Raw genomic sequence first — 13,573 nt, 5'->3', positions numbered from 1 at the left:
TTACATGGTCATTATAACAAAAATATTGAACCAAAAGGTGGTATCTGTGTCTAGGGAGAACATGATGTTTTAATTGGTTGGTTGCAGTTGAAAGGAAAGCGTCTGAGAAAACTAAATTCTCCATCACCAAGCTAGACAGTTATAGTTGGACTTTTCTGTCATGCCAGCCATTCTCCAAATAACCACAAAGAGACTTAATATTAATTGTAAATGCTTAGCCAATAACTTAAGCTTGTTTTAAGCTAACTCTTATAACTTAAAATAACCTATTTCTATTAATCTATGTGCTGTCCCGAGGTTTGTTTACCCCATGTATGCACTTCCCATCCTGCTCCCCCTGAGACTCACGGCATCTACTCTTGCTCTGCCCTTCTTCTCCCCAGTATTCTCTCTGTCCCAAAAACCCTTCCTAGCCATCAGCCAGTACACTTTTTATTAACAACGAGAGCAACATGTTCTTCACAGTGTACAGAAGTATTATTCCACAGCAGTCAATAGGAAATCTTTAATGGGGGCTGTGTGTGTGTGAGGAATTTGCTGGATAAACATGATACTGAGAAATATACAGATCATTATTAGATAAAAATTTTTTGAGTTCAGTGTCCCTTCCATTGATTATGGGGATTCGGGTTGGAGGGCTGTTGGCTGTCATCAGAAGTCATTTCACGGCTCAACAATACTTGGTTTAAAAATAAAAAGAAAGTTTATTGAATGAAAATGAATACACAACATCCCAAACTTATGTGACACAATGGAGGCTGTACTAAGAGGCATCAAGTGCCTACATAAAAAAACAAACAAACAAAAAACAAAACAAAACTAGAGAGATCTCATGTCATCAACTTAAGAACACATCCGAAAGCTCTAGAACAAAAAGAAGTAAACACACCCAAGAGGAGTGGACTGTTAGAAATAACCAAACACAGGACTGAAATCAATAAACTTGAAGCAAGCAAAAATACAAATAACCAATGAACCAAAGAGTTGGTTCTTTGAGAAAATCAGTAAGACCGGCAAACCCCATCCTAATTAACTGAAAGGATGAGAAAGAATATGCAAATTAGCAAAATTAGAAATGTAATGGAGGCATAATAAACACTGAGGAAATCCTAAGAATCATTAGGTCATACTTTAAACTTGTATTGACAAAATCTAATGCCTCTTTATGATAAACGTTCTGAAGAGATTAGGGATACAAGAAACATACCTCAACATAATAATGGCAATTTAACAGAAAGCCCTTAGTCAGCATCAACTTAAATGGAGAGAAACTCAAAGCATTCTACTAAAATTAGAGAACAAGACAAGGATGTCCACTCTCTCCACATCTATTCAGTATGGTACTTGAAGCCTTAGCTAGAGCCATAAGGCATCAATTCCAAATAGATCAAAGACCTCTACCTTAAACCAGATACACTGAACCTGAAGGAAGAGAAGGTGGGGAATAGTCTTGAATTCATTAGTACAGGGAAAAGACTTTCAGAACAGAACACTGTTAGTGCAGGAACTAAGATCAACAATTAATAAATGGGACCTCATGAAAATGAGAAGCTTCTGTCTAGCAAAGGACACTATCATTTGGACAAAGTGGCACCTACAGAATGAGAAAATGTATTTACCAACTACACATCTGATAGAAGGCTAATATCCAAAATATATAAGGGACTCTAGAAACTTGATATCAAAAAAACAAATAACCTAATTAAAAATGAGATTCAGCTCTAAACAGAATTCTCAACAGAGGAAACTCAAATGACTGAGGAACTCTTAAAGAAATGTTCAACATGATTAGCCATCATTGAAACACATATCAAAACTACTTTGAGATTTCATCTTACACAGGTCAGCATGACCAAGGTTAATTAAACAAGTGACAGCTCATTCTGGGGAGGATGTGGAGTAAGAAGGACACTCATACATCACTGACGGGAGTGCAACTTGTTCAGCCACTATGGAAATCAATTTGGCAGTTCCTCAAGATGGGAATTCATCTACTTCAAGATGCAGCTGTACCACTCTTGGGCATACACCCAGAGGACTCTCCATCCTACCACAGAGACATTCTCTCAACCATGGTCATTGCTGCTTTATTCATAGCAGACAGAAATTGGAAACAACCCAGATGTGCTTCAACGGAAGAGTAGATAAAGAAAAATGTGGTACATTTATACAATAGAGTATTACTCAGCCTTTGAAAAACTATGTCAGGCAGCCAGGCAGTGGCGGCACACACCTATAATCCCAGCATTTGGGAGGTAGAGACAAGCAGATATGTGAGTTCAAGGCCAGCCTGGTCTACAGAGACAATGCCAGGACAGGCTCCAAATCTACACATGTATTTAGTGTGTGTACACATGTGCATGTGGAAGTCAGGTGATAACTCGTAGGAACTGGTTCTCTCTTTCCATCATGTGGAACCCAGAGATCAAACTCAGTTGTCAGGGTTAGCAATAGGAATGACCCCTTTGGTTTGGTTCTAGATGTATAAATAGGGTCAAGTCTAGTTGGTTGATGTTGGACTCTGTGTCTGGATTTGTAGGGCAGCAGTTTTATGTCTAGTTACATTTTTAAAATATTTATTTATATATTTGTATATGTGTGTAGAGATTTGTGTTTGGAGGCCAGAGGTCAATTTCAGGTGTTAATTCTCTCCTCCCACTTGTTTCTGTTGCCATGCTATGTATTCAAACTTCTGGCTTGTCTGCTTCCCATTTCACTATAGGAATGTTAGGATCACAGACAAGAGCTATTGCATTGGGCAAGGAAAGAAAAGGAAGGAAGGAAGAAAGAAGGAAGGAAGGAAGGAAGGAAGGAAGGAAGGAAGGAAGGAAGGAAGAGAGGGTCCCAGAACCAAACTCAGCCATCAGGCTTGTGTGACCAACACTTTTACCTGCTGAGCCATCTCACCACCCCGAGGCCTCAGCTAGTTCTAATTGCCCATGCCGTTCCTATAGTGCCACCTGGGTCTGTTTGTTTCTCCAACACCATCCTGCTCTTCTAGTTTTAAGTTAAAGATCAGGAAAGACATCAGGAAACAGTAGGAGCTGAGCCATGGTCTCCATTCTGAGGTCCTTTTGAGAAGGTCAACTTCAGAGGCTGGTCTGAGTTGACTCTCACAGTCCACTCCAGGCTTGGGTCCATGGCAGCCTTGGTGTGGGTGTGATGTATCCACAGATTGACACCTATAACTTCAAGGGTGGAGAGATTTGGCACATTTGGTGAGGATTTGGCATGTTTTGTGTTGTGCCAGCTAAGACTTTTCAGAGCTGCTGAAGACAGGAGTGTGTCCATAGTTTTGGAGATCCTCTCTGAGTTATTTTGGAATGTTGGAGGTGGACGGTCAAACATGATCTCAAAGCTATCCACTCCCCCGCCCCCAGCCTTTTAATGTTGTGTTTTTGTTTGAGCCACAGTCTCATTAGCCCAGGCTGGGCTTGAATTCACTAAGTAGCCAAAAACGACTTTGTAGTCTTATTTTTTCTGCACCTAACTCATTGCTGTCTCTGTTATAGGCATGTGCTCCATCTTCTCCTCAATAATTTATTTACCTCAATTTTTTTCTTTTTGAGACAGGGTCTAGTCCTGGCTGGACTCACACTCATAGAGACCCTCTTGCCTCTGACCCCAGAGTGCTGGGATTAAAAGTGTATGCCTCTATGCTCTATTGTTCCCTTTTATTTTATGTTATTCCAATATCCCAAGTTCCTAGTGTGACAGGGTTACTTTTTATATGTTGATTGGTCATTTGTGCCTCTTTAGGTCCCTCCTGGACCCTTATTTACTCCTGAAACCCTGATGGAGTTATTTGTGGGGTGGCTTACTCTTTGGGAGGAAGATGGATGTTAAAATAATTAGAGAGATGTGTTTGGGGGCAATGGCAGAAGGACAAAGAGAGATCAAACCTGTAGCAGATCACCTAGTAGGAACCAAGGCTTCAGCCTGCCAAGGAGTCAGCTTGGCACAGAGCAAGGGAAGGGAAGCTGGCCAGTTGACCAGGGGAACATGCCTGACATCACACTTTGCAAGACCCTGTTGAGAAATCAGCACTGTATTCAGCGTCCTTCCCTCTGGGAAGGTATCTTGTGCAGTGTTGCTGGGGGAAGGGCCTTGAGTTGAGGCAGCGATTACTTTTCCTTACCACTGCCCCCTTCCACAGCTGCTTTTCCTTGGGCAGCTGGAGTAGTCAGGGAAGTTATCAATGCAGGTCATCTCCCATTGGCTAGAGCCAGTAGGAGTTGGGGACGTTAGAGACTGGAGATTGCGATGAGAGAGGGTATAGGATCCAGCCCCGAAAGTGAGGGCTTTCTAGGAGGATATTTCTCATCAGTTGCAGAGGATAGCCTTCAAGCCAAACAGCCACCATGGTCATCAGATCAACTTGTGTCTACTTGTGAAAGATCATTATTGTTGTGTTTGTTGACTGTTGACCTTCATTCACAGAAGGAGTGGACAGGACGGTCTTGGGTCCTTCCTAATAGGTTGTATGCAATTCTGGCCCAATTTAACATAGCCCAGAGAAGGGCTAGAATATAGAGTCAGGGAAGGATTAGGGGAGGGGGTTCCATCTACACAGTCATAGGGGAATCTTCACCCATGCTGGGTGTAGACCTTCCAGTGTGGCTGCTTTAAAGGTCACCTATGGTCCTGTTCATAAGCTCTCACCCACTGCTGTGTAAATAATGAACTCACTGTTTCCCCAGAGTTAACTTTGGTGGAATTTACCTCTGTTTATCACTGAGACCCTAGAAGGAGGGGTAGAGATTGCTTATGTCTCCCTTAGGGAGGAATTTTTGACACAGTAGTTCTTTTTCCATTGCTTTTGGTCTGCGAGTTTTAAACTTGAGTCTAGGTCCTAGAGCTTTAAGACACTTTGTATTACATTTTTATTCATCTATTTATTTTGTGTATGTGTGTGCGTACCCACAAGTGCATGGTTGGTGTGTCCAGTTGTGTTGAACATGTGGAGGTCAGAGGACAATTTGCAGCAGTTAATTCTCTCCTTCTACTGTGTAGGCTCTAGGGCTCAATCTCAGGACATCAGGTTGGAGGGTAAGTCCTTTTACCCACACAATGGGTGATTGACCTGTGATGTTCAGTAGTTAACTTTATAGGACAGAGAATCACTAGGAGACAAGCCACTGGGCATGCTGTAAAGATTATGTTGATTGGGTTAATTGAGATGGGAAGACTCATTGCAAAAGTTGGCTGTGCCTGGGCTTGGATTCTAGACCTCACACGAAGGAACATTTATCAGCTCTTTGTTTTCTGACTGTGGATGCAATGTGACCTACTGTCATGACTTCCTCATCATGGTGGCTGTGCCATTGTACTTTAAGCTAAAATAACACTTTTCTCTTCCAAGTTGCTTTAGTCAGGGCATTTTAGCACCAGGAAAGTGATTAAAATAGGTTTGATTATCAGTACCACAAAAAAGAAGAAAAAAAGACTCCTTATTTGTGCTTGCAGTCAATCCTGTTCCGGTATCCTACCTCCTGTCACAGGCAGACACCCATATCTTTTCTGTTCCATAAAATTGCCTTCTGTGGACATTTTCTTTAAAAAAAGAATCACTAAGTTATCTTCTGTTCCGGAGTCTTTCATTTAGCATACCCCCCCCCCCCAGCCCAGGCTGACCTAGAACTCACTACGTAGATCAAGATGGAATGAAACTCTCTAGTGTTAGGACTGTAAGGTATGAGCCACCAGGACTGTTGTTTCCAGTCTTGTTCATAAGCTACCACGTTCCAGGCATCCTACAGTGTGGATACACTTTCATAGTTTTTCTAACCATGTCTCTAGTGATGGATGCTTTGGTTGTTTCCAAGCTTTGGCTTTTAGACCGAATTCTGGGACAAACCCACTCCATGGGAGTTATGTGAGTATGACTGTCAGACAGGGTTCCAGAAGTGTGATTCCTGGATTGCTGAGGGTGTGCATTAAGATAGGCATCATCAGCCATTGGCCAGCTGTGGAAGTCCACAGCTGCTATCCCAGTGCTGGAGAGGCCGAGGTGGAAGACTGTAAGTTCAAGACCGGGCCTGGTTTATGTAATGGGACTGGAGGCTATCTGGATTTGCTGAGTAAAGGAAGCCTATCCTGCAGAGACTGCAAATGTATGTGGAGAAACATCGTAAACACAGAGGGAGACAGACCAGGATCAGGACAGAAGGTGTCTACTGCAACACTATTAGAATAGTAAGTAGAGGAACCTAGTTCAGAAGCCAGAAAAGTGGATCCAGAGCAGACAGATCTAAGCAGAGAAGGACGGGCCCCTAAGACAGCCCAGGCTAGAGTGTGGCGAGGAAGAGAACCAACAACTCAAAGGCAGCTCTGGATCTGCTCTTTTCCTGGTGATGCTCTGACTGGTAAAGGATTTGTGCGGAGACCGTTCACACGCGGTGAGGATGGATAGACAGCAGTCACGTCAGTGTGATTCAATCTCAACTTCTTTTGTGCTGGGGTTTTGGAGCCTCCTATTTTCTGTGCACAATGGCATTGCTAGGCCTTGTTAGAGGAGCAGAGAGCAGCGACCTGGAGCAAAGGTGAGCCTTCACTTGGCCTCCTCTCTCTGACAGTCATCATATTGTGCTCAGGCAGAACCACACCAGTCCCCTCTGGCAGCTCTACGTGTTCTTCAGGATTTCCAGCCTGCTGAATCAGAGGCACAGCTGAGTCACTCTTGTTCCCAAATCTGAGTTCAGCACAGGGCCTGGATGGACAGGGAACAGGGACCATGATGCTGACTTACAATATTGGCTGAACTTTTTCATCAGTTGTGAGTGAACACTCTCTACTCTACAGCCTCATTCCGCCCTCCTGCTCAACCTTGCTGACAAAGGCCCTCCAGAGACAAATGCTGTTTGTTTGGTTGCTGCTGGGTTGCAACCCCCCTAGCAAATCTGTCAGTCAAGATATACTGATGAAAGAATGGTCTAGGGCTGGGGATGCAGCTCAGTTGGTAGTGTATTTGGCAAGTATGTACCAAGTCCTGGGTTCAACCCCGACACCATCTAAACCAGGCATGGTGGGGCACATGTATAATCCTAGCACTTGGGAGGTGGGGACAGGAGGATCTTTTGATCAAGTTCATCCCCAGTTATATAGGGAGTTTTCAGGCCAGCCTGGGGTATGTGAGATTATCTCAAAACCCAATGCATCACAAGCTCAAACTTACCCCTCCCTGAGAAAAAATTAAGAATGATTCAAACCTCTTGCCTCCCCTGACAGGTTACAAGTCACTTCTCCACTCTGCACTTGTATTTGCTTGTCACACCTTGAATGAGGGTGTGTGTTGGGAACGGAGGAAGAACTCTCAGTGAGCTCTGTTGCTGGAGCTCCCATGGTCTCCTGGCCTCCCTGCTCCTCCAAGGAGCTGAGCCGGTGAACTTCCGACCCTCTATGTCTTCTAAGCCTGATCCTGCTTCTTTTAAGGGTTGTTCCATCCAAGGACCTAGGAACATTGGAGGAATTCAACACATGTTTCCTCCAGTGATCTATGTTCAGCCAAAGCAGGCTTGGGCTGGGCCTGAAGGGGCAGACAGGCAAGGACAGGCAGGGTTCTGTTTTCATCCTCTCACTCAGGGGACAGTGAGATGGCTCAGTCAGTAAGGACCTTTGCTGCCCAGGCTGATGACCCAAGTTTGATACCCAGGAACCATATTGTGGAAGGAGGACAGATTCTGACAGATTGTCCTCTGATCTACACACATGTGCTATCACACACACACACACACACACACACACACACACACACACACACGGGGGAGAAGGGAGGGAGGGAGAGAGAGGAAGAGAAGAGAGGGAAAGAGAACAGGGAAAGAAGGAGAGAGAAGAATGTAAAAAAAGAATAGTTAAAACAACAAATTCTCAAGCCATCTGCTCACCATTGTCCACCCTGAAAAAAAAAGTACTGAAATAAATACCCAACTACAAGTGGTTTATATAGTTTTAAAAAGACATTTAATGATCACACTTTATAAGAAATTATAAGGTAGATAGTTTTGCATTGGTTCATTGGTTAAAGCACCTTTTTAGACTTAGATTTTATATATATATATATATATATATATATATATACTGAGTTAAAATATACATAACAAAAATTGCCATTTTAGCTTTTGCTTTTCACTTGTTGAGGTGATAGGTTTCCAGCCTGAGTTCTCAGAAACGTTAAGTCAGCCCTCCACCAGTAAACAATACCTAGCCCTTATTTTAATTTTTTTAAATGCAATGGCAATGGGTACTTTTCACACTACTGCACAATAGTCAGGGTCTACCTTCAGGACTCTTCCATAATCCCAAACTAGAGCTATACCACTAAACTCTGATGTCCCACCCTCCATCGTCCAGCCTTAGTCACCACTACCCGATTATTCTTGAAACTTCCTAAGTGTTAACATACAAGGTTAGTCTTTGGGGCCTTGTCTATTCCACTTGGAAGCATGCTTTCAAGGCTCACTTGTGTGACAACATGGGTCAGCTTCTTATTCCTTCTTATTGTGGGGTAGTCTCCCATTGTGTGCACACACCATGTTTAACTTACCCATTCATCTGTTGGCCATTATTTTGGTTGTTTTGACCTTTGACTCTTATGAATAGTGCTGATGTTAACATCAGCTTGCAAATGTCTGAGCCCTTGCTTTCAATTCTTTTGGGTACCTACTTAGAGATGGACTTGCTGGGTTATGTGGTAGTTCTATATTTAACGCTTTAAGGATAATGGCACGCTCTGTCTCACTGTGCGTGGGGCATGTACAGGTCTACCAGTAAGGTGAAAACTTTCCCTTTCTCTACTTCCTTATGACACTTGCTATTTTCTCTCCTCTACCTCTTCCTCTCACTGATGAGGATTCTGATGGATAGAAGGAAGTATCTCACTATAATTTTAATTTATGCTTCTTAGAAAAGAGTATTTGGGGTCCAGTGTTAGGATGGACCAACTCTATCAGTAGGCATACCAATATGGAAGGGGGTGAACAGCCAGGGTAAGGGTTCTAAACTCTGCAGCGGGGGGCTCTGGGAAGAATGTGGCCTCTGTCTCCCTGTAACTGTGGTGCATCAATTCAGATACCACAGTCTGTGGACATGAGCCATCCTGAAGGACAAGAATGAATCCTGAAGGGACATAGCTTATGTGGACAGTCTTAGAGGGTAGTGGAGGTGTTCCCCGAAGAAGAGCCAACAAAGGAAGGCCTGCCCTCCTTGGCTAAGAACTCCTTGCTGACAATGCCATAAGTAGCCATGATCTTGAGGAGTCCATAGCGAAACTTCTGGCCAATAAATGCATAGATGATGGGGTTAAGGCAGCTGTGGAGGAAGCCAAGGATCTCAGTGGCATTCAAGGCCATGTCAATGTCATTGCGGCGCTTGCAGGTCTCCTGAATCTTTTTGGTCCTCATAAGGGTGTCTGAGAACAGGACCAGGTTGTAGGGCAGCCAGCAGAGCAGGAAGACAAGCACAACAGCAAAGATGACCCGCATGGCCCGGTGTTTCTGTCCCATGTGGGCCTTGAAGAGTGTGCGCAGTGTGAACCCATAGCAGAACAACATGATCAGCAGTGGCAGGAGGAAGCCAATGATCTGAGGCAGGAAGCGTAATACCATCCTCCACTTGGTTGTGTCGTTACCTACATCCTCATAGCAGACTAGAGTAAGAGAGTTTGCCTTGACGATATTACGAAGAATTAAGATGGGCAGGGACACCAATACTGACAGTACCCACATGGTTATGCATACAAATTTGACCAAATGTCTCTTCTGGATCAGCGTGCTTGTGGCATGGACAATGGCCAGGTAGCGGTCCATACTGATGCAGGCTAGTAGCAGGACACTACTGTAGAAGGTAACTTCCTTCACAAATGAGAATATCTTGCACATGGCTGAACCAAAAATCCAGCCCTTTACCTTGGATGCAGCCCAGACAGGCAAGGTCAAGGCAAACAGCAGGTCGGCAATGGCTAGGTTCAGCAGGTAGACATCAGTGACAGAGCAGGTACTCCGGTTGTATAAGATGACCAGCATCACCAGAGAGTTTCCCAGGAGGCTCAGCAGGGTTACCAGGACATATATTACAACCACAGCATATCTGTTGATTTCTAGGTTCTCTGGGTGGCATGGGGCAGCACCTTGTAGAGTGGGAGGCAGGTCAGAGCTATAATTGTAGCTATCAATATCTCCACTGAAGAAATAGTCAAGGCTGAAATTATCCACCCTGATTTCTCCCATTTTTGAAGTAAACTCAGTCCTGTCAATAGAGGAGAGATGACAGTTATGACACAGCAAAGTTATCCTGATTCTTGTTTGTCCACCCAAGGAACTGGGATATAAGTATTTGTTGCATTGGCTTGCATATTACAAGGAAGACATTTTTCCCTTCAAATCTGAAACTGATAGCAGTAAGCATTTGAGACAAAATATTAGGCATTTTGGTGTGTGTGTGTGTGTGTGTGTGAAGGATAAAGACTACATACAGTTCCCTTCAAGACATTTTTCTTCTTGAAATAGGATCTTGGTTGGCCTCAAGCATTCTGGATAGCCAAGGATGTAAAAACGCATTATAAATATGTGTGTAAATGTTAGAGTTAAACTCATTATTATGCATAACTAAATATGCTAATAAAACATTAAAAATAAAAAGGTTAACTGGAGAACACAGTCTTAGAAAATAAATAAGAATATTAAAGCAGTAATAATAAGCATAACAAAAAATGGGGCTAGAGAGGCAGCTCAGTGGTTAAGAGCACTGGCTGCTCTTGCAGAGGACTCGGGTTTGGGTTTTAGCACACACCTGACTCTCAGGACTTTTAAAGTTATTAAGGCTAGCCTAGACTGTATGAAACCCTTTCAAAAAACAAAGACAACAGTATCAACCAAACAAACAACGAAAATCAAAAGCCAAACAAAAAAGTTTGGGGAAGTGGCTTATTGGGTAAAAGTACTTGCTCCCCAGTTTGACCACCTGAGTTTGGCAGGTAGATAGATCTTGGAAAGCAAGTAAAATGCAGGACTGTGAGCAGCTCCCACTCCCAGGCAGCAAGGGCAGGCTCAGCGTTCCATAAAGAGACCATGAAGACCAGGATGGAAGGCAGACACTCAGAGGAGAGGACCAGGAGGGACTAACAACATAGTCATCGGCAAAGGGACAAGGTTTGCTGTTTGTGTCTTAATGCACTAATCTCCAAAAGGGATGCGTTAGTGGCTGAAGGGACAAAGGAAAGTAACGGTTGGGATCTGCTTTGTTCAAGATTTTTCCCTTGGTCATTACAAGTGGCGTGATCAGCCTGTGTTTGCTGGAGAGAAGATACGGCTCAGAGAGGCTCAGTAACCAGCCTGTGATCAGAGGGCTGTCCTGGTGTTGCCAGAATTCATCTCTACAACTCTGATTACACGTCGTTGGTTTATCAGCTCCACTTATTGTCTTTGGTTTATCGTTGGAAGATCGTGCTTCTCATGGTAGGTATGTTCAATGGCTAAGCATTTACATTTATCATTCCCAATGAGGAAGCGCACACATTCTACCATAGAGTTATGACCCCAAATAGCTAAGTTCTTCAATTATCTTTTTTAGTCAACGTGGGCACAGTTCCCTCTTATTGCTTGGGAACTTGGGCATCACCATCTTTTGCCACCCCTTAGGTTGCAAATTAATGAAATAGCTATTGCTGGAATGGTAAACCAAACATCTTCAAGTGCCCTGTTGTGGCCTATGGGATGCAGTGGGTGCTCCTGCTTGAAACTTACATTAGCCCAGAAACCCCAATGGATGGGATGAATTAGTGAGGTGCATGAAAAAGCTCAAGCATGTGGGATTTTTTCAGGACCCAAACCTTTCAGGCAATCTTTTCAGTGACAGATAAACCAGTCATTTTACAGCCCATAAATGCTGCAGGAGTGTGAAGTCCTCAGTGCCCGGTGAATCTCCAGACCCAACTATAGCCCAGGCAAGGATGGTAGGCAGGCTTGGGAAGACTGCAGGTAGGGGCTGGGCTGCATGTAGTTCTAAGTAGGTTTTGGAGGGTACAGGAAGGGCTCAGGAGTTCTTCTATGGTAAGAAGGCCTAATGTTTATGGGTCCAGGGATGGGGGTGGACATACCCAGGGTCAGGCTAGGTGAAGAGGGACAAAGAGAGAAATTCTAGACAGTGGTACTTGGGGTGTTTCAGACTCACCAGGATGCTAGCTTTTCACCCGTGGGACATCTGAGCTAGGTGGCTGGGACCCACAAAGAGCAATGGCAGTGAGAACTGTCTAGAGGAAGTGAGGGGCAGATTAGATTGCTCAAGCAGGAGAGGAACTCCTGAGGGTATGGGATGTGTTTGATGCTTTGAATATGATTTCCCAGCCCGGCCCACAGATGGAGTCATCTAATGGATTTAGAAGGCTCATACTGGGTAGTGACCCAATGAGGTTTTCTAGCCTGTCTTTGCAGGTGTTAGTGGGGAGGAAACAGGCCCAAATAAAGGAAGGGATTTGCATAGGACCACACCCTCCTGTCTTTGCTTCATCTCAAAGCCACTGGTACCTGCAGCTGGGCTCTGACTCTCCCTACTCCAGCTGCCCTAAGTGGGTCTACCGTCAGCCCTGCTGTTTCTCTTTCTGGTTTAAGTGGGGGTAGTTAAGCCAGGCAGCAGAGCTGGACATGGAGGTCCTGGCACTTGCAACCATGCCCCTCTCTAGACTAGAGGCTGCTTGTTTTCTCTCCTCTAAACTCTTCAAAAGCAGCCAGACTCTTCCTCCTCGCTGTGTACTGAGCATCTTCACCCAACGTGGGGCTCCAGCCCTTCCTCCCTTTTCTTTTGCTTTTCTCCCAGCCACTGGTGCTCTCACCATGGGCCCAGTTTTGGGTGTTGCTGTGTTTTCTTGGCTCATAAACCTGTCAGCGCCACGGCATTGCTGACCCACCCTGGGAGCCAACACCCTCTCCTTTGAAAACAGCCTTTTGCTAAAAGTGAAAATCCCAACCCAGTATTGACTGTTGTGGAATATTTAACTATGTAAAGGTGTGTTACATTTGTTTATGCTGCATTTGTTTAACTCTGTAAAGATGTGTTGCTTTTCCTGCCTGAGGTACCTGATTGGTCTAATAAAGAGCTGAATGGCCAATAGTTACGCAGTAGAGGGCTAGGTGGGGCTGACAGGCAGAGAGAATGAGGAGGAGGAGGAATCTAGGCTTGAGAGATAAGAGGGGGAGAGAACCAGGGAGAAAAAGGAGATGCCCAGGGCTAGCCAGTTAGGCAGCTGCCAGTCAGACACTGAGTAGGACATGCAGAGTTTCCATTTCTTTAGAAAGGTAAAAAGCTCCAAGGCAAAATGTAGATGAAGAGAAACAGGTTAATTTAAGTTATAAGAGCTAAGATAAGGCTGAACATTCATAGCTAATAATAAGTCTCTGTGTCATGATTTGGGAGCTGGTTGGTGGCCCATAAGAAACCTGCTACAATTGACACATTTTGAATACTTGACACCAGGGACGTATCTTGTCCCCTTTGCTAGTGATTAAAAAAAAGTGAAGGGTTACTAAAGGTAGAGTCATGGACATCCATTATCTACATGTCCAGGGGACAGTGTGGGAACCAT

At 44.2% G+C, this 13,573-nt stretch overlaps 1 protein-coding gene across 3 annotated transcripts in view; it reads right to left on the bottom strand.

Moving 5' to 3' along the window:
• Window positions 1-7,945: 7,945 nt before the first annotated feature.
• Window positions 7,946-13,573, bottom strand: part of LOC127226426 (C-X-C chemokine receptor type 2) — a 29,242-nt gene continuing 23,614 nt past the window's right edge. For all 3 annotated transcript variants that reach the window (XM_051190451.1, XM_051190450.1, XM_051190449.1), the window contains one exon: window positions 7,946-10,242. In XM_051190451.1, coding sequence (XP_051046408.1) covers window positions 9,144-10,242 — 1,099 coding nt within the window. In that variant the 3' untranslated portion in view covers window positions 7,946-9,143. The remainder of the gene's footprint in view (window positions 10,243-13,573) is intronic.

The sequence above is a fragment of the Phodopus roborovskii genome, unplaced genomic scaffold, assembly GCF_943737965.1.
Source record: "Phodopus roborovskii unplaced genomic scaffold, PHOROB, whole genome shotgun sequence".
NCBI classification, from domain to species: Eukaryota; Metazoa; Chordata; class Mammalia; order Rodentia; family Cricetidae; genus Phodopus; species Phodopus roborovskii.
The sequence above is the reverse complement of the archived record's forward strand: the minus strand, read 5'-3'. Positions and strand labels throughout refer to the sequence as shown.